Source organism: Pleurodeles waltl, chromosome 4_1 (genome assembly GCF_031143425.1).
Source record: "Pleurodeles waltl isolate 20211129_DDA chromosome 4_1, aPleWal1.hap1.20221129, whole genome shotgun sequence".
NCBI classification, from domain to species: Eukaryota; Metazoa; Chordata; class Amphibia; order Caudata; family Salamandridae; genus Pleurodeles; species Pleurodeles waltl.
The window spans coordinates 58,611,524-58,633,216 of NC_090442.1; the positions used below are offsets into that span (position 1 = coordinate 58,611,524).

At 47.6% G+C, this 21,693-nt stretch overlaps 1 protein-coding gene across 1 annotated transcript in view; it reads right to left on the reverse strand.

Moving 5' to 3' along the window:
* The window catches only part of C4_1H1orf210 (chromosome 4_1 C1orf210 homolog), a 157,127-nt gene that overhangs the window by 99,847 nt on the left and 35,587 nt on the right, over window positions 1-21,693 (reverse strand). The window contains exon 2 of the mRNA XM_069227790.1: window positions 13,663-13,773. Coding sequence (XP_069083891.1) covers window positions 13,663-13,702 — 40 coding nt within the window. The 5' untranslated portion in view covers window positions 13,703-13,773. The remainder of the gene's footprint in view (window positions 1-13,662; window positions 13,774-21,693) is intronic.

Below are 21,693 nucleotides of genomic sequence, written 5' to 3' on the forward strand. Positions count from 1 at the left end.
TTTTTAGCCAAATTTTGAGGTTTGCAAAGGATTCTGGGTAACAGAACCTGGTCCGAGCCCCGCAAGTCACCCCTCCTTGGATTCCCCTAGGTCTCTAGTTTTCAGAAATGCACAGGTTTGGTAGGTTTCCCTAGGTGCCGGCTGAGCTAGAGGCCAAAATCTACAGGTAGGCACTTTGCAAAAAACACCTCTGTTTTCTTCCAAAAATGTGGATGTGTCCACGTTGCGCTTTGGGGCGTTTCCTGTCGCGGGCGCTAGGCCTACCCACACAAGTGAGGTATCATTTTTATCGGGAGACTTGGGGGAACGCTGGGTGGAAGGAAATTTGTGGCTCCTCTCAGATTCCAGAACTTTCTGCCACAGAAATATGAGGAACATGTGTTTTTTTAGCCAAAGTTTGAGGTTTGCAAAGGATTCTGGGTAACAGAACCTGGTCCGAGCCCCGCAAGTCACCCCTCCTTGGATTCCCCTAGGTCTCTAGTTTTCAGAAATGCACAGGTTTGGTAGGTTTCCCTAGGTGCCGGCTGAGATAGAGGCCAAAATCTACAGGTAGGCACTTCGCAAAAAACACCTCTGTTTTCTTCCAACAATTTGGATGTGTCCACGTTGCGCTTTGGGGCGTTTCCTGTCGCGGGCGCTAGGCCTACCCACACAAGTGAGGTATCATTTTTATCGGGAGACTTGGGGGAACGCTGGGTGGAAGGAAATTTGTGGCTCCTCTCAGATTCCAGAACTTTCTGCCACAGAAATGTGAGGAACATGTGTTTTTTTAGCCAACTTTTGAGGTTTGCAAAGGATTCTGGGTAACAGAACCTGGTCCGAGCCCCGCAAGTCACCCCTCCCTGGATTCCCCTAGGTCTCTAGTTTTCAGAAATGCACAGGTTTGGTAGGTTTCCCTAGGTGTCGGCTGAGCTAGAGGCCAAAATCTACAGGTAGGCACTTCGCAAAAAACATCTCTGTTTTCTTCCAAAAATTTGGATGTGTCCACGTTGCGCTTTGGGGCGTTTCCTGTCGCGGGCGCTAGGCCTACCCACACAAGTGAGGTATCATTTTTATCGGGAGACTTGGGGGAACGCTGGGTGGAAGGAAATTTGTGGCTCCTCTCAGATTCCAGAACTTTCTGCCACAGAAATGTGAGGAACATGTGTTTTTTTAGCCAACTTTTGAGGTTTGCAAAGGATTCTGGGTAACAGAACCTGGTCCGAGCCCCGCAAGTCACCCCATCTTGGATTCCCCTAGGTCTCTAGTTTTCAGAAATGCACAGGTTTGGTAGGTTTCCCTAGGTGCCGGGTGAGCTAGAGGCCAAAATCTACAGGTAGGCACTTTGCAAAAAACACCTCTGTTTTCTTCCAAAAATTTGGATGTGTCCACGTTGCGCTTTGGGGCGTTTCCTGTCGCGGGCGCTAAGCCTACCCACACAATAGAGGTATCATTTTTATCGGGAGACTTGGGGGAACGCTGGGTGGAAGGAAATTTGTGGCTCCTCTCAGATTCCAGAACTTTCTGCCACAGAAATGTGAGGAACATGTGTTTTTTTAGCCAAATTTTGAGGTGTGCATAGGATTCTGGGTAACAGAACCTGGTCCGAGCCCCGCAAGTCACCCCATCTTGGATTCCCCTAGGTCTCTAGTTTTCAGAAATGCACAGGTTTGGTAGGTTTCCCTAGGTGCCGGCTGAGCTAGATGCCAAAATCTACAGGTAGGCACTTCGCAAAAAACACCTCTGTTTTCTTCCAAAAATGTGGATGTGTCCACGTTGGGCTTTGGGGCATTTCCTGTCGCGAGCGCTAGGGCTACCCACACAAGTGAGGTATCATTTTTATCGGGAGACTTGGGGGAACGCTGGGTGGAAGGGAATTTGTGGCTCCTCTCTGATTCCAGAACTTTCTGCCACAGAAATGTGAGGAACATGTGTTTTTTTAGCCAAATTTTGAGGTTTGCAAAGGATTCTGGGTAACAGAACCTGGTCCGAGCCCCGCAAGTCACCCCTCCTTGGATTCCCCTAGGTCTCTAGTTTTCAGAAATGCACAGGTTTGGTAGGTTTCCTTAGGTGCCGGCTGAGATAGAGGCCAAAATCTACAGGTAGGCAACTTCGCAAAAAACACCTCTGTTTTCTTCCAAAAATTTGGATGTGTCCACGTTGCGCTTTGGGGCGTTTCCTGTCGCGGGCGCTAGGCCTACCCACACAAGTGAGGTATCATTTTTATCGGGAGACTTGGGGGAACGCTGGGTGGAAGGAAATATTTGGCTCCTCTCAGATTCCAGAACTTTGTGCCACAGAAATGTGAGGAACATGTGTTTTTTTAGCCAAATTTTGAGGTTTGCAAAGGATTCTGGGTAACAGAACCTGGTCCGAGCCCCGCAAGTCACCCCTCCTTGGATTCCCCTAGGTCTCTAGTTTTCAGAAATGCACAGGTTTGGTAGGTTTCCCTAGGTGCCGGCTGAGCTAGAGGCCAAAATCTACAGGTAGGCACTTTGCAAAAAACACCTCTGTTTTCTTCCAAAAATTTGGATGTGTCCACGTTGCGCTTTGGAGCGTTTCCTGTCGCGGGCGCTAGGCCTACCCACACAAGTGAGGTATCATTTTTATCGGGAGACTTGGGGGAACGGTGGGTGGAAGGAAATTTGTGGCTCCTCTCAGATTCCAGAACTTTCTGCCACAGAAATATGAGGAACATGTGTTTTTTTAGCCAAATTTTGAGGTTTGCAAAGGATTCTGGGTAACAGAACCTGGTCCGAGCCCCGCAAGTCACCCCTCCTTGGATTCCCCTAGGTCTCTAGTTTTCAGAAATGCACAGGTTTGGTAGGTTTCCCTAGGTGCCGGCTGAGCTAGAGGCCAAAATCTACAGGTAGGCACTTCGCAAAAAACACCTCTGTTTTCTTCCAAAAATTTGGATGTGTCCACGTTGCGCTTTGGGGCGTTTCCTGTCGCGGGCGCTAGGCCTACCCACACAAGTGAGGTATCATTTTTATCGGGAGACTTGGGGGAACGCTGGGTGGAAGGAAATTTGTGGCTCCTCTCAGATTCCAGAACTTTCTGCCACAGAAATGTGAGGAACATGTGTTTTTTTAGCCAAATTTTGAGGTTTGCAAAGGATTCTGGGTAACAGAACCTGGTCCGAGCCCCGCAAGTCACCCCTCCTTGGATTCCCCTAGGTCTCTAGTTTTCAGAAATGCACAGGTTCGGTAGGTTTCCCTAGGTGCCGGGTGAGCTAGAGGCCAAAATCTACAGGTAGGCACTTTGCAAAAAACACCTCTGTTTTCTTCCAAAAATTTGGATGTGTCCACGTTGCGCTTTGGGGCGTTTCCTGTCGCGGGCGCTAAGCCTACCCACACAAGAGAGGTATCATTTTTATCGGGAGACTTGGGGGAACGCTGGGTGGAAGGAAATTTGTGGCTCCTCTCAGATTCCAGAACTTTCTGCCACAGAAATGTGAGGAACATGTGTTTTTTTAGCCAACTTTTGAGGTTTGCAAAGGATTCTGGGTAACAGAACCTGGTCCGAGCCCCGCAAGTCACCCCTCCTTGGATTCCCCTAGGTCTCTAGTTTTCAGAAATGCACAGGTTTGGTAGGTTTTCCTAGGTGCCGGCTGAGATAGAGGCCAAAATCTACAGGTAGGCACTTCGCAAAAAACACCTCTGTTTTCTTCCAAAAATTTGGATGTGTCCACGTTGCGCTTTGGGGCGTTTCCTGTCGCGGGCGCTAGGCCTACCCACACAAGTGAGGTATCATTTTTATCGGGAGACTTGGGGGAACGCTGGGTGGAAGGAAATTTGTGGCTCCTCTCAGATTCCAGAACTTTCTGCCACAGAAATGTGAGGAACATGTGTTTTTTTAGCCAACTTTTGAGGTTTGCAAAGGATTCTGGGTAACAGAACCTGGTCCGAGCCCCGCAAGTCACCCCTCCTTGGATTCCCCTAGGTCTCTAGTTTTCAGAAATGCACAGGTTTGGTAGGTTTCCCTAGGTGTCGGCTGAGCTAGAGGCCAAAATCTACAGGTAGGCACTTCGCAAAAAACATCTCTGTTTTCTTCCAAAAATTTGGATGTGTCCACGTTGCGCTTTGGGGCGTTTCCTGTCGCGGGCGCTAGGCCTACCCACACAAGTCAGGTATCATTTTTTACCAGGAGACTTGGGGGAACGCTGGGTGGAAGGAAATTTGTGGCTCCTCTCAGATTCCAGAACTTTGTGCCACAGAAATGTGAGGAACATGTGTTTTTTTAGCCAAATTTTGAGGTTTGCAAAGGATTCTGGGTAACAGAACCTGGTCCGAGCCCCGCAAGTCACCCCTCCTTGGATTCCCCTAGGTCTCTAGTTTTCAGAAATGCACAGGTTTGGTAGGTTTCCCTAGGTGCCGGCTGAGCTAGAGGCCAAAATCTACAGGTAGGCACTTTGCAAAAAACACCTCTGTTTTCTTCCAAAAATGTGGATGTGTCCACGTTGCGCTTTGGGGCGTTTCCTGTCGCGGGCGCTAGGCCTACCCACACAAGTGAGGTATCATTTTTATCGGGAGACTTGGGGGAACGCTGGGTGGAAGGAAATTTGTGGCTCCTCTCAGATTCCAGAACTTTCTGCCACAGAAATATGAGGAACATGTGTTTTTTTAGCCAAAGTTTGAGGTTTGCAAAGGATTCTGGGTAACAGAACCTGGTCCGAGCCCCGCAAGTCACCCCTCCTTGGATTCCCCTAGGTCTCTAGTTTTCAGAAATGCACAGGTTTGGTAGGTTTCCCTAGGTGCCGGCTGAGATAGAGGCCAAAATCTACAGGTAGGCACTTCGCAAAAAACACCTCTGTTTTCTTCCAACAATTTGGATGTGTCCACGTTGCGCTTTGGGGCGTTTCCTGTCGCGGGCGCTAGGCCTACCCACACAAGTGAGGTATCATTTTTATCGGGAGACTTGGGGGAACGCTGGGTGGAAGGAAATTTGTGGCTCCTCTCAGATTCCAGAACTTTCTGCCACAGAAATGTGAGGAACATGTGTTTTTTTAGCCAACTTTTGAGGTTTGCAAAGGATTCTGGGTAACAGAACCTGGTCCGAGCCCCGCAAGTCACCCCTCCCTGGATTCCCCTAGGTCTCTAGTTTTCAGAAATGCACAGGTTTGGTAGGTTTCCCTAGGTGTCGGCTGAGCTAGAGGCCAAAATCTACAGGTAGGCACTTCGCAAAAAACATCTCTGTTTTCTTCCAAAAATTTGGATGTGTCCACGTTGCGCTTTGGGGCGTTTCCTGTCGCGGGCGCTAGGCCTACCCACACAAGTCAGGTATCATTTTTTACCAGGAGACTTGGGGGAACGCTGGGTGGAAGGAAATTTGTGGCTCCTCTCAGATTCCAGAACTTTGTGCCACAGAAATGTGAGGAACATGTGTTTTTTTAGCCAAATTTTGAGGTTTGCAAAGGATTCTGGGTAACAGAACCTGGTCCGAGCCCCGCAAGTCACCCCTCCTTGGATTCCCCTAGGTCTCTAGTTTTCAGAAATGCACAGGTTTGGTAGGTTTCCCTAGGTGCCGGCTGAGCTAGAGGCCAAAATCTACAGGTAGGCACTTTGCAAAAAACACCTCTGTTTTCTTCCAAAAATTTGGATGTGTCCAAGTTGCGCTTTGGGGCGTTTCCTGTCGCGGGCGCTAGGCCTACCCACACAAGTGAGGTATCATTTTTATCGGGAGACTTGGGGGAACGCTGGGTGGAAGGAAATTTGTGGCTCCTCTCAGATTCCAGAACTTTCTGCCACAGAAATGTGAGGAACATGTGTTTTTTTAGCCAACTTTTGAGGTTTGCAAAGGATTCTGGGTAACAGAACCTGGTCCGAGCCCCGCAAGTCACCCCTCCTTGGATTCCCCTAGGTCACTAGTTTTCAGAAATGCACAGGTTTGGTAGGTTTCCCTAGGTGTCGGCTGAGCTAGAGGCCAAAATCTACAGGTAGGCACTTCGCCAAAAACATCTCTGTTTTCTTCCAAAAATTTGGATGTGTCCACGTTGCGCTTTGGGGCGTTTCCTGTCGCGGGCGCTAGGCCTACCCACACAAGTCAGGTATCATTTTTTACCAGGAGACTTGGGGGAACGCTGGGTGGAAGGAAATTTGTGTCTCCTCTCAGATTCCAGAACTTTGTGCCACAGAAATGTGAGGAACATGTGTTTTTTTAGCCAAATTTTGAGGTTTGCAAAGGATTCTGGGTAACAGAACCTGGTCCGAGCCCCGCAAGTCACCCCTCCTTGGATTCCCCTAGGTCTCTAGTTTTCAGAAATGCACAGGTTTGGTAGGTTTCCCTAGGTGCCGGCTGAGATAGAGGCCAAAATCTACAGGTAGGCACTTCGCAAAAAACACCTCTGTTTTCTTCCAAAAATTTGGATGTGTCCACGTTGCGCTTTGGGGCGTTTCCTGTCGCGGGCGCTAGGCCTACCCACACAAGTGAGGTATCATTTTTATCGGGAGACTTGGGGGAACGCTGGGTGGAAGGAAATTTGTGGCTCCTCTCAGATTCCAGAACTTTCTGCCACAGAAATGTGAGGAACATGTGTTTTTTTAGCCAACTTTTGAGGTTTGCAAAGGATTCTGGGTAACAGAACCTGGTCCGAGCCCCGCAAGTCACCCCTCCTTGGATTCCCCTAGGTCTCTAGTTTTCAGAAATGCACAGGTTTGGTAGGTTTCCCTAGGTGTCGGCTGAGCTAGAGGCCAAAATCTACAGGTAGGCACTTCGCAAAAAACATCTCTGTTTTCTTCCAAAAATTTGGATGTGTCCACGTTGCGCTTTGGGGCGTTTCCTGTCGCGGGCGCTAGGCCTACCCACACAAGTCAGGTATCATTTTTTACCAGGAGACTTGGGGGAACGCTGGGTGGAAGGAAATTTGTGGCTCCTCTCAGATTCCAGAACTTTGTGCCACAGAAATGTGAGGAACATGTGTTTTTTTAGCCAAATTTTGAGGTTTGCAAAGGATTCTGGGTAACAGAACCTGGTCCGAGCCCCGCAAGTCACCCCTCCTTGGATTCCCCTAGGTCTCTAGTTTTCAGAAATGCACAGGTTTGGTAGGTTTCCCTAGGTGCCGGCTGAGCTAGAGGCCAAAATCTACAGGTAGGCACTTTGCAAAAAACACCTCTGTTTTCTTCCAAAAATGTGGATGTGTCCACGTTGCGCTTTGGGGCGTTTCCTGTCGCGGGCGCTAGGCCTACCCACACAAGTGAGGTATCATTTTTATCGGGAGACTTGGGGGAACGCTGGGTGGAAGGAAATTTGTGGCTCCTCTCAGATTCCAGAACTTTCTGCCACAGAAATATGAGGAACATGTGTTTTTTTAGCCAAAGTTTGAGGTTTGCAAAGGATTCTGGGTAACAGAACCTGGTCCGAGCCCCGCAAGTCACCCCTCCTTGGATTCCCCTAGGTCTCTAGTTTTCAGAAATGCACAGGTTTGGTAGGTTTCCCTAGGTGCCGGCTGAGATAGAGGCCAAAATCTACAGGTAGGCACTTCGCAAAAAACACCTCTGTTTTCTTCCAACAATTTGGATGTGTCCACGTTGCGCTTTGGGGCGTTTCCTGTCGCGGGCGCTAGGCCTACCCACACAAGTGAGGTATCATTTTTATCGGGAGACTTGGGGGAACGCTGGGTGGAAGGAAATTTGTGGCTCCTCTCAGATTCCAGAACTTTCTGCCACAGAAATGTGAGGAACATGTGTTTTTTTAGCCAACTTTTGAGGTTTGCAAAGGATTCTGGGTAACAGAACCTGGTCCGAGCCCCGCAAGTCACCCCTCCTTGGATTCCCCTAGGTCTCTAGTTTTCAGAAATGCACAGGTTTGGTAGGTTTCCCTAGGTGTCGGCTGAGCTAGAGGCCAAAATCTACAGGTAGGCACTTCGCAAAAAACATCTCTGTTTTCTTCCAAAAATTTGGATGTGTCCACGTTGCGCTTTGGGGCGTTTCCTGTCGCGGGCGCTAGGCCTACCCACACAAGTCAGGTATCATTTTTTACCAGGAGACTTGGGGGAACGCTGGGTGGAAGGAAATTTGTGGCTCCTCTCAGATTCCAGAACTTTGTGCCACAGAAATGTGAGGAACATGTGTTTTTTTAGCCAAATTTTGAGGTTTGCAAAGGATTCTGGGTAACAGAACCTGGTCCGAGCCCCGCAAGTCACCCCTCCTTGGATTCCCCTAGGTCTCTAGTTTTCAGAAATGCACAGGTTTGGTAGGTTTCCCTAGGTGCCGGCTGAGCTAGAGGCCAAAATCTACAGGTAGGCACTTTGCAAAAAACACCTCTGTTTTCTTCCAAAAATGTGGATGTGTCCACGTTGCGCTTTGGGGCGTTTCCTGTCGCGGGCGCTAGGCCTACCCACACAAGTGAGGTATCATTTTTATCGGGAGACTTGGGGGAACGCTGGGTGGAAGGAAATTTGTGGCTCCTCTCAGATTCCAGAACTTTCTGCCACAGAAATATGAGGAACATGTGTTTTTTTAGCCAAAGTTTGAGGTTTGCAAAGGATTCTGGGTAACAGAACCTGGTCCGAGCCCCGCAAGTCACCCCTCCTTGGATTCCCCTAGGTCTCTAGTTTTCAGAAATGCACAGGTTTGGTAGGTTTCCCTAGGTGCCGGCTGAGATAGAGGCCAAAATCTACAGGTAGGCACTTCGCAAAAAACACCTCTGTTTTCTTCCAACAATTTGGATGTGTCCACGTTGCGCTTTGGGGCGTTTCCTGTCGCGGGCGCTAGGCCTACCCACACAAGTGAGGTATCATTTTTATCGGGAGACTTGGGGGAACGCTGGGTGGAAGGAAATTTGTGGCTCCTCTCAGATTCCAGAACTTTCTGCCACAGAAATGTGAGGAACATGTGTTTTTTTAGCCAACTTTTGAGGTTTGCAAAGGATTCTGGGTAACAGAACCTGGTCCGAGCCCCGCAAGTCACCCCTCCCTGGATTCCCCTAGGTCTCTAGTTTTCAGAAATGCACAGGTTTGGTAGGTTTCCCTAGGTGTCGGCTGAGCTAGAGGCCAAAATCTACAGGTAGGCACTTCGCAAAAAACATCTCTGTTTTCTTCCAAAAATTTGGATGTGTCCACGTTGCGCTTTGGGGCGTTTCCTGTCGCGGGCGCTAGGCCTACCCACACAAGTCAGGTATCATTTTTTACCAGGAGACTTGGGGGAACGCTGGGTGGAAGGAAATTTGTGGCTCCTCTCAGATTCCAGAACTTTGTGCCACAGAAATGTGAGGAACATGTGTTTTTTTAGCCAAATTTTGAGGTTTGCAAAGGATTCTGGGTAACAGAACCTGGTCCGAGCCCCGCAAGTCACCCCTCCTTGGATTCCCCTAGGTCTCTAGTTTTCAGAAATGCACAGGTTTGGTAGGTTTCCCTAGGTGCCGGCTGAGCTAGAGGCCAAAATCTACAGGTAGGCACTTTGCAAAAAACACCTCTGTTTTCTTCCAAAAATTTGGATGTGTCCACGTTGCGCTTTGGGGCGTTTCCTGTCGCGGGCGCTAGGCCTACCCACACAAGTGAGGTATCATTTTTATCGGGAGACTTGGGGGAACGCTGGGTGGAAGGAAATTTGTGGCTCCTCTCAGATTCCAGAACTTTCTGCCACAGAAATGTGAGGAACATGTGTTTTTTTAGCCAACTTTTGAGGTTTGCAAAGGATTCTGGGTAACAGAACCTGGTCCGAGCCCCGCAAGTCACCCCTCCTTGGATTCCCCTAGGTCTCTAGTTTTCAGAAATGCACAGGTTTGGTAGGTTTCCCTAGGTGTCGGCTGAGCTAGAGGCCAAAATCTACAGGTAGGCACTTCGCAAAAAACATCTCTGTTTTCTTCCAAAAATTTGGATGTGTCCACGTTGCGCTTTGGGGCGTTTCCTGTCGCGGGCGCTAGGCCTACCCACACAAGTCAGGTATCATTTTTTACCAGGAGACTTGGGGGAACGCTGGGTGGAAGGAAATTTGTGGCTCCTCTCAGATTCCAGAACTTTGTGCCACAGAAATGTGAGGAACATGTGTTTTTTTAGCCAAATTTTGAGGTTTGCAAAGGATTCTGGGTAACAGAACCTGGTCCGAGCCCCGCAAGTCACCCCTCCTTGGATTCCCCTAGGTCTCTAGTTTTCAGAAATGCACAGGTTTGGTAGGTTTCCCTAGGTGCCGGCTGAGCTAGAGGCCAAAATCTACAGGTAGGCACTTTGCAAAAAACACCTCTGTTTTCTTCCAAAAATGTGGATGTGTCCACGTTGCGCTTTGGGGCGTTTCCTGTCGCGGGCGCTAGGCCTACCCACACAAGTGAGGTATCATTTTTATCGGGAGACTTGGGGGAACGCTGGGTGGAAGGAAATTTGTGGCTCCTCTCAGATTCCAGAACTTTCTGCCACAGAAATATGAGGAACATGTGTTTTTTTAGCCAAAGTTTGAGGTTTGCAAAGGATTCTGGGTAACAGAACCTGGTCCGAGCCCCGCAAGTCACCCCTCCTTGGATTCCCCTAGGTCTCTAGTTTTCAGAAATGCACAGGTTTGGTAGGTTTCCCTAGGTGCCGGCTGAGATAGAGGCCAAAATCTACAGGTAGGCACTTCGCAAAAAACACCTCTGTTTTCTTCCAACAATTTGGATGTGTCCACGTTGCGCTTTGGGGCGTTTCCTGTCGCGGGCGCTAGGCCTACCCACACAAGTGAGGTATCATTTTTATCGGGAGACTTGGGGGAACGCTGGGTGGAAGGAAATTTGTGGCTCCTCTCAGATTCCAGAACTTTCTGCCACAGAAATGTGAGGAACATGTGTTTTTTTAGCCAACTTTTGAGGTTTGCAAAGGATTCTGGGTAACAGAACCTGGTCCGAGCCCCGCAAGTCACCCCTCCTTGGATTCCCCTAGGTCTCTAGTTTTCAGAAATGCACAGGTTTGGTAGGTTTCCCTAGGTGTCGGCTGAGCTAGAGGCCAAAATCTACAGGTAGGCACTTCGCAAAAAACATCTCTGTTTTCTTCCAAAAATTTGGATGTGTCCACGTTGCGCTTTGGGGCGTTTCCTGTCGCGGGCGCTAGGCCTACCCACACAAGTCAGGTATCATTTTTTACCAGGAGACTTGGGGGAACGCTGGGTGGAAGGAAATTTGTGGCTCCTCTCAGATTCCAGAACTTTGTGCCACAGAAATGTGAGGAACATGTGTTTTTTTAGCCAAATTTTGAGGTTTGCAAAGGATTCTGGGTAACAGAACCTGGTCCGAGCCCCGCAAGTCACCCCTCCTTGGATTCCCCTAGGTCTCTAGTTTCAGAAATGCACAGGTTTGGTAGGTTTCCCTAGGTGCCGGCTGAGCTAGAGGCCAAAATCTACAGGTAGGCACTTTGCAAAAAACACCTCTGTTTTCTTCCAAAAATGTGGATGTGTCCACGTTGCGCTTTGGGGCGTTTCCTGTCGCGGGCGCTAGGCCTACCCACACAAGTGAGGTATCATTTTTATCGGGAGACTTGGGGGAACATAGATTAGCAAAACAAGTGTTATTGCCCCTTGTCTTTCTCTACATTTTTTCCTTCCAAAATATAGAAGAGTGTGTGAAAAAGATATCTATTTGAGAAATGCCCTGTAATTCACATGCTAGTATGGTCACCCCGGAATTCAGAGATGTGCAAATAACCACTGCTCCTCAACACCTTATCTTGTGCCCTTTTTGGAAATACAAAGGTTTTCTTGATAGCAATTTTTTACTCTTTATATTTCAGCAAATGAATTGCTGTGTACCCGGTATAGAATGAAAACGCACTGCGGGGTGCAGCTCATTTATTGGCTCTGGGTTCCTTGGGTTCTTGATGAACCTACAAGCCCTATATATCCCCGCAACCAGAGGAGTCCAGCAGACGTAACAGTATATTGCTTTCGATAATCTGACATTGCAGGGAAAAGTTACAGAGTAAAACGTAGAGAAACATTTATGTTTTTTTCACATCAATTTCAATATTTTTCTTTTTCAGTTGTTATTTTCTGTAGGAAACCCTTGTAGGATCTACACAAATGACCCCTTCCTGAATTCAGAATTTTGTCTACTTTTCAGAAATGTTTAGGTTTCTGGGATCCAGCATTGGTTTCATGCCCATTTCTGTCACTGACTGGAAGGAGGCTGAAAGCACAAAAAATTGCAAAAATGGGGTATGTCCCAGTAAAATGCCAAAATTGTGTTGAAAAATTGGGTTTTCTGTTTCAAGTCTGCCTGTTCATGAAAGCTGGGAAGCTGCTGAGTTTAGCACCGCAAACCCTTTGTTGATACCATTTTCAGGGGAAAAACCACAAGCCTTCTTCTGCAGCCACTTTTTCCATTTTTTTAAAAAAAAAACGAAATTTTCACTGTATTTTGGCCAATTCCTTGGCCTCCTTCAGGGGAACCCACAAAGTCTGGGTACCTCTAGAATCCCTAGGATGTTGGAAAAAAAGGACGCAAATTTGGCTTGGTTAGCTTATATGGACAAAAGGTTATGACGGCCTAAGCGCGAACTGCCCCAAATAGGCAAAAAAAGGCTCGGCACAGGAGGGGGAAAAGGCCTGGCAGCGAAGGGGTTAAACATTGCCCCTGTGATAAGCCTGATTGCTCAGTGCCAAGCTACCCAAGGGTGAGCACTGGTTAAACAGTGAGTGTAATCTCCTACCCCTGACGGGAGTGGTGGGTTCTGCCTGGCTGGGGTCTCGCCTCAGCCAACCAAAGCCTGCCGCCTCCGGCAGAGGTGCACTATTGATAGCCGCGCCGTGCTGCACACAGTGAATGACCTGCGCCTGCTCACAATGAATGCCTGCTCACAGTGAATGCCTGTCCACAGCACCTGAAGCCCACCTACTCACGGTGAATCATGACCTGTGCCTGCACTCATGCAGAACTACCTGTGCCTGCTCAGAGTAAATGCCTGTTCACAGAGACTAGAGCCTGACTACTCATGGAGAATGACCTGTGCCTGCTCACACTGAATGCCTTTTACAGTGAATGCCTGTTCACAGTGCCAGTAGCCTGCCTTCTCATGGTGAATGACCTGTGCCTGTTCACAATGAATGGCTGTTCACAGTGTCGGGAGCATGCCTTCTCATGGTGGCTGACATGTGCCTGCTCACAGTGAATGATCTGCGCCTGCTCACAGTGAATGACCTGCGCCTGCTCACACTGACTGGAACCTGTCTACTCATGGTGAATGATCTCTGCCTGCTCATGGTGAATGACCTCTGTCTACTCACGGTGACTGGAGCCTGCCTACTCATGGAGAATGACCTGTGCCTGCTCACAGTGAATGCCTGTTCACAGTGCCTGGATCCTGCAGTCTCATGGTGAATGGCCTCTGCCTGCTCACAGTAAATACATATCACACTCTCTTAACTTTAGTAAGTGAGACAGCAGTGCCTGTGATCTTGTGTACTCACTGGTGTTGGTTGGACACCCCCACCTTCAGTGAACACACAAGTAGTGCCATAGGCCAGGGATACTCTTAACTGGGGGGTCAGCATATCATCCGTTAAAAGGCGGAGTCAGATCGAGGCCTTTTGAGAGGAGGGAGGACTTTGTGCACTTGTGAGGCCCGCCCCGGGCTGGCACTGTGAACAGACGTAAGGCCCGGAGGAGTCCAGGGGGTACGAGTGAGGCCTATGCCCGGGCCGGCAGCATGCAGGTCACTTTACTCCTACCTGAACCTACAGGAGACATCCCTCACTCCGACCCCAGCAGTAAGATCAAGAAATGACTTACTCCCGTTTCCATGGGCGCTCGTTGTCACCTCGGCTACCATTTCACCGACGTCACGTCATTTACTCCCACATCCTCCTGGGCGGCCGCACTGCCTGGTAGGTCCTCGCCCTTCTGAAAGAGAAAACACCCCTTGTAGTAAAGAGCAGACAGGTGAAAGGCAGAGGTGCGACCCGACCTCGGACCCCGAGGGAGCGGGTGCAGGAGTAAGAGAGAGGCTGAGGGCGTAAAACAGCACTTACACCCGGGCTGGGTCAACACACCCACTTCCAACTCACTGAGGACACTTCACACTCAGGCAGCTTCATATAGTACCCTATACAAAGAGGCGCCTACTTATAGAAATGTATACAGTGCACACCGAGGCAGCTTCATAGAGTGCCCTATACAAAGAGGCGTCTACTTATAGAAATGTATACAATGCACACCGAGGCAGCTGCATAGAGTACCTTATACAAAGAGAAGCCTACTTATAGAAATGTACACAGTGCACACAGAGGGAGCTGCAGAGAGTACCTTATACAAAGAGAAGTCTACTTATAGAAATGTATACAGTGCACACCGAGGCAGCTTCATAGAGTGCCCTATACAAAGAGGCGCCTACTTATAGAAATGTATACAATGCACACCGAGGCAGCTGCAGAGAGTACCCTATATACAAAGAGGTGTCTACTTATAGAAATGTATACAGAGCACACCGAGGCAGCTTCATAGAGTGCCCTATACAAAGAGGCGCCTACTTATAGAAATGTATACAGAGCACACCGAGGCAGCTTCATAGAGTGCCCTATACAAAGAGGCGCCTACTTATAGAAATGTATACAATGCACACCGAGGCAGCTTCATAGAGTGCCCTATACAAAGAGGCGCCTACTTATAGAAATGTATACAGTGCACACCGAGGCAGCTTCATAGAGTGCCCTATACAAAGAGGCGCCTACTTATAGAAATGTATACAATGCACACCGAGGCAGCTGCATAGAGTACCTTATACAAAGAGAAGTCTACTTATAGAAATGTATACAGTGCACTCTCAGGCAGTTCCATAGAGTGCCCTATACAGAGAGGCGCCTACTTATAGAAATGTATACAATGCACACCGAGGCAGCTGCATAGAGTGCCCTATACAAAGAGAAGTCTACTTATAGAAATGTATACAATGCACACCGAGGCAGCTGCATAGAGTACCTTACACAAAGAGGCGCCTACTTATAGAAATGTACACAGTGCACACCGAGGCAGCTGCAGAGAGTACCCTATACAAAGAGGCGCCTACTTATAGAAATGTATTGAGTGCACACCGAGGCAGCTTCATAGAGTGCCCTATACAAAGAGGCGTCTACTTATAGAAATGTATACAATGCACACCGAGGCAGCTGCATAGAGTACCTTATACACAGAGAAGTCTACTTATAGAAATGTATACAGTGCACACTCAGGCAGTTCCATAGAGTGCCCTATGGAGAGAGGCGCCTACTTATAGAAATGTATACAATGCACACCGAGGCAGCTGCATAGAGTACCTTACACAAAGAGGCGCCTACTTATAGAAATGTATACAGTGCACACCGAGGCAGCTGCAGAGAGTACCCTATACAAAGAGGCGCCTACTTATAGAAATGTATACAGTGCACACCGAGGCAGCTTCATAGAGTGCCCTATACAAAGAGGCGTCTACTTATAGAAATGTATACAATGCACACCGAGGCAGCTGCATAGAGTACTTTATACAAAGAGAAGTCTACTTATAGAAATGTATACAGTGCACACTCAGGCAGTTCCATAGAGTGCCCTATACAGAGAGGCGCCTACTTATAGAAATGTATACAATGCACACCGAGGCAGCTGCATAGAGTACCTTACACAAAGAGGCGCCTCCTTATAGAAATGTATACAATGCACACCGAGGCAGCTTCATAGAGTGCCCTATACAAAGAGGCGCCTACTTATAGAAATGTATACAGTGCACACCGAGGCAGCTTCATAGAGTGCCCTATACAAAGAGGCGCCTACTTATAGAAATGTATACAATGCACACCGAGGCAGCTGCATAGAGTACCTTATACAAAGAGAAGTCTACTTATAGAAATGTATACAGTGCACTCTCAGGCAGTTCCATAGAGTGCCCTATACAGAGAGGCGCCTACTTATAGAAATGTATACAATGCACACCGAGGCAGCTGCATAGAGTGCCCTATACAAAGAGAAGTCTACTTATAGAAATGTATACAATGCACACCGAGGCAGCTGCATAGAGTACCTTACACAAAGAGGCGCCTACTTATAGAAATGTACACAGTGCACACCGAGGCAGCTGCAGAGAGTACCCTATACAAAGAGGCGCCTACTTATAGAAATGTATTGAGTGCACACCGAGGCAGCTTCATAGAGTGCCCTATACAAAGAGGCGTCTACTTATAGAAATGTATACAATGCACACCGAGGCAGCTGCATAGAGTACCTTATACAAAGAGAAGTCTACTTATAGAAATGTATACAGTGCACACTCAGGCAGTTCCATAGAGTGCCCTATGGAGAGAGGCGCCTACTTATAGAAATGTATACAATGCACACCGAGGCAGCTGCATAGAGTACCTTACACAAAGAGGCGCCTACTTATAGAAATGTATACAGTGCACACCGAGGCAGCTGCAGAGAGTACCCTATACAAAGAGGCGCCTACTTATAGAAATGTATACAGTGCACACCGAGGCAGCTTCATAGAGTGCCCTATACAAAGAGGCGTCTACTTATAGAAATGTATACAATGCACACCGAGGCAGCTGCATAGAGTACTTTATACAAAGAGAAGTCTACTTATAGAAATGTATACAGTGCACACTCAGGCAGTTCCATAGAGTGCCCTATACAGAGAGGCGCCTACTTATAGAAATGTATACAATGCACACCGAGGCAGCTGCATAGAGTACCTTACACAAAGAGGCGCCTCCTTATAGAAATGTATACAGTGCACTCCGAGGCAGCTTCATAGAGTACCCTATATACAAAGAGGTGCCTACTTATAGAAATCAGTACAATGTACATTGATGCAGTTTCAGAGTACCCTATAAAAATAGGTGCCTACGTATAGCACTAAATACATAGCGAACCCTATACAAAGAGATGTATAGTTATAAAAATGAATGAACTGTACATTGATGCAGTTTCATAGCGAACCCTATACAAAGAGGTACTTATAGAACTGAATGCACTCTAAATTGATGCCGTTGCATAGAGTACCCTATTCAAAGAGGAGTCTACTTGTAGAAGTGAACTTTATACACTTTACATTGAGGCAGTTTAATAGAATACCCTATACAAAGAGGTGCCTGCTTATAGAAATGTATACTTTGTACACCGAGGCAGCTTCATAGAGTACCCTATACAAAGAGGCGCCTACTTATAGAAATGTAAACAGTGCACACCGCGGCAGGTTAATAGAGTGCCCTATATACAAAGAGGCGCCTACTTATAGAAATGTATACTTTGTACACCGAGGCCGCTTTATAAAGTACCCTATACAAAGAGGTGCCTACTTATAGAAATGTATACAGTGCACACCGAGGCAGCTTTATAGAGTACCCTATACAAAGAGGCGCCGTCTTATAGATCTCAATGTTCTGTGCATTGAAGACTCTTCCTAGAGTACCCGCTACAAAGTTGCGCCCCTTATAGATCTGAAAACACAATTTAGGTTGAGCAAGTTTCATAGAATATTCTATACCTGGAGGTGCCTACATATAAAAAAAGATACAATTTACACAGAAGCAGCTTCATAGAGTACTCTCCAAAAAGAGGTGTCTACGTATAGGGGTGAATGCACTTTACATTGAAGCACTTTCATTGAGTACTGTATACAACAAGGTGCCTGCTTATAAAACTGAGTACACTGTACATTGAAGCAGTTTCATAGAGAACCCTAAACAAAGAGGTGCCCACTTATAGAACTGAGTACATCTATATTGGGGCAGAGTAACATATACAAAGATGTGTCTGTGTATACCACTGAATGCATAGTACAGTGAGGCAGTTTCACAGCGTGCGCTATAGATAGAGTTGCAAACATACAGGACTGAAAACACTTCAAATTGAGGCGGTGTGTAGGAGGCCGGCTCTCTATATAGTGTACGAAAATGACATGCACTTTGCAGAGAGTCCAAGCAACCCCACCTTGGTAACCAGAGGTAGTGGGTAGACCACCTATTGCTCTGTTTTTATGGTAGTGTGGGTGAGCAGTGTCAATAAATCAAGACACAGACCTGGAAGAATAACTCAAGATCAATTTACAAAAATTATATAGATTTTTATGTAATTTTTAAGACCAAGATCTTCGTAATGCAGTAAGTACTTTTTTTGTTATGATTTTTCAACCATAGGACTCAATGGGAGAAATTAGAACAATGAAATAAAATCAGGCAACGTTCTCACAAGTATCACCTTCTGTTTTTAGATTGAGGTCATGGAGAGGACCAATGGTCCAGCTGGAGAAGTTCAGGAGGTTCGAGCGGGAGCACCATGGAGGTCAATTAGGGGTCACCAGGGGTCACAGCTGTGACCCCTGGCTTGCTTGAACTTTGCAACCCCTGGCACTGCCATTACGACTCCTGGCTTCAGAGGTTGCTAATTCAGCTGCAGGAACACAGTGACAGCTTGTCCTCATGGGCGCCAGTTGGGACTCCACTCTCTTTGTTTTCTGTAAAATTGTTATTACAGTACTAGTGAATAATACTATATTATTCACTAGTAGTGTAATTAAAACATAAATATGCCCTTCCACAGCAGCTAAGGTAAGTAAAAATTCTTTTAAGTGTAGGTTGTAAGTGTGCATGCTTGCGGGTGAGAGTGTGTTTATGTGAGAAAGTGTGTGTGTGAGTGTGAATCTGTGTCTTTGTAAGTATGTGTCTGTGAGTGCAAGTGGAGGTCCCCCGCTACCCCTGGCATTTTGGTGAATTGACATCCTCGGGGAGCAGCGGCTGAAGGTCTTGGAGCTGGCGCACAGAGGAGAAAGGGGCCACTTGGAAACACACTGCACAGAGGGACTAAAAGATACGTTTGCTGGGTCTCCTTAGAGGGAGGAGGGCGCAAAGGCTTGGTGGCCACACGAGCACAGCTGGGTTGCCAGTGCGGGGGCCAGAGAGGCCGGGTGCAGTGCAGATAGGTCAGCCAGGTGTGTTGTGCATCTTGGAGTCCTCGTGGTCAGGAGCAGGCAGCTTTGAGGGTGGATTGCAGGTAAGCAGGGCCACTCAGGGGGTGGATCGCAGGTGTCCTCAAGTCCCTCGACGGGTGCTTGCTCCTGTGCTTTTGTGAGTCCGGAGTGGACTCTGCTCTTGGGTGCCCAACATCAGGGGTCCGGTGCCACAAGTATTGCTGCACCACAGTCCTAAAAAGTCTTACTGCTGCCAAAGTTGGCACGGTGGCAGGTCTAATCCTCTAGAGCTGTTGTACATTTTTTGACTGGACTGTTGGGTCTTTGGTCAGCAGCAGGTCAGTAAACCAGGCTTCACAGGTTCCTTGCCTGCAGGGTGCACAGGAGTGATGCATTCACTGAGAGGGAGATTCTTGGCAATTTTAAGATGGCTGGTGGTACTCTGGGGTTTTGTAGAGTCCTTCAGGTTTCCAGGTGACACCGCAGCGACAACTGTCGGGTCCTTGGAGCAGCAGGCAGGGTTTGGCGCCTTTTTCTTTGTGCAGCAAGGCTTCAGTTCTCCTGCCTTGGGTCTTCTTTGTTCCTGGTCTTCTTGTGTCCGCTGAATCTAAAGTCTTGGTCTGGGATGTCCTCTAAATACTGTATTTAGGGGGTGTTAGGGAGGTACATGGTAGGGGCCAATGGGCCACCTTAGCTTAGGGTGGCTACAGCCACTAAGCGATCACTTCCTATGGGAAGGGGACACATACCTGACCCCAACTGGCTATTTTTGCTACCATCCAGGATGGAGGAAAATGAAATGGAGGGGTCACCTCGCCTGCCACATCTGAGCGGTGGTGCAGGCTGAGTGAGGCCACTCCCCGTATTCCTTCTAAGTTTCCCACCAGTTTTCCCAGCTAAAGTGGGGTTAGAACCATTCAGCCGCCTTCTGCTGCTAGCAGCAGAGGCAGGGATCAGATTACAAAGGTGGTAGGCCTTTGAAGCTGACCGCTGGAGCAGGGTGCCTGCCTGGGTAGGAGGTGTGACACCTCCGCCTGGACACCCCAAGAGTCCAGAATCATGCCTGGTGGTGGCAGGCTGGTTAGGACCAGTCAGTAACCATGCCAGGGCTGGTTTTGCAGGGGGCATCTCTAAGGTGCCCTCTGGGTACATTTTATAATAAATCCAACACTGGCATCAGTCTGGATTTATTTTTTTGAGTTGTTTGATACCAAACAACCCAGGGTTCAGAAAGGCCACAATGTAGCTGGGGAACTCGTAGTGACCAGTGTACATATGCCCTCACACGCAGTATAGTGCACCCTGTCTTAGGGCTGTAAAGTCTGCCAGAGGGATGACTTACCTATAGTGCAAGCAGTGTTAGTGGAGATGGCACCCATGGTGAGTACCATGTCAATTTTGCAACGTTGGGTACACCTTGTCATGCACTTGCAATGGCAGTCTGCACGAAGCTGGTGTGGGCCTCTCAGAGTGGCACAATTAGTGCTGCAGCTCTAGCGGGCACTCTTCAGTACCCATGCCCTAGGTACCAGGGGTACCATTTACTTGGGTCTTACAAGGGTGGCTGAAGTGCCAATCACATTACAGTTTTGGGGAAAGAAATCTGGCCCCGGGAACCTGTTCAGCAGGGGTCCAGTTCACTTACAGTTCAAAACCACATCATGTTCCAGGCAAAACGTGGGGGGCTGACTAGGCAAAAAGAGGCACTTTCTCACAGTGACATAGAGTATCCTATACAAAGAGGTGCCCACTTATAGAACTGAATACACATATATTGGGGCAGTTTCACAGAGTAACATATACAAAGAGGTGCCTACGTATAGAGCTGAATACATTGCAGAGTGCACCACACAAAGAGGTGCTTCCCAGTAGACCTGAATACAGTTTAAATTGTAGCAGATTCATTGTGTAGCCTATACATAGTGATGACTACTTATAGAACCGAATACAATTTATTTTGAGTTGTTTCACAGAATACTTCATATGTGTAGGTGCCTACTTACAGAAGTTAATACACTTTACATAGAGGCAGTTTTATAGTGTACACACAGGTGCCTATTTATAGAACTAAATACATATTACATAAGAGCAAATTCACAGAACTACCCTATAAAAAGAAGTGACTATTTATAGAACTGAATACACTTTACACTGAGGAAGTTTTATAGTGTACACTGAAATTCCTACTTATAGAACTAAATACACATTACATAGGGGCAATTTCATATATATACCTTATAAAAAGAGGCGGCTACCTACAGAACTGCATACACTTTACCTTGAGGCAGTTTTGTCGCGTACACGCAGGTGTCTACTCATAGAACTATATACACATTCCATAGGGGCGGTTTCAAAGGATACCCTGTTCATAGAGGTGCCTAGTTATATAATTACAATTACAAAGACTTTGAGTCAAAGACATTTTAAAAGAAGACAAGATGAAGCTCATGGGAGTAACTGGAGACAGCCACCTGTTGAAATGTAGTATAGATTTACTGTCAGTAGTATCGAGATAAAAACATTTCGTGTTAACAAAGCGCCTAGTACTGCTGATCCTAAACACATTAAAAGTTGACTCAGTAGCGCCACCAGTGGTGGGATCAGCGGTGACTGAGCACTAACACTGGGCATGTGTTGCTGATTTCAGGGTGTCATTTCCTTCGTGGCAGAGGGCAATTACTTGCTGCTGTGCTGTTTATTACTGACTCACAGAGGCCTTCCAGGAACTATAGGTATCGTTTTTATACATTTCTAACCATTAATGGCCACCTGAGGCATGAGCCTGAAAGACCGAGATAAGCCTCTTTCTGTGAGCTCCCAAGATGAGGGACAGCTCTGCTGCCTGAGGCACGACCCTGAATGACAGACGTAAACCCCCTTCTGTGAGC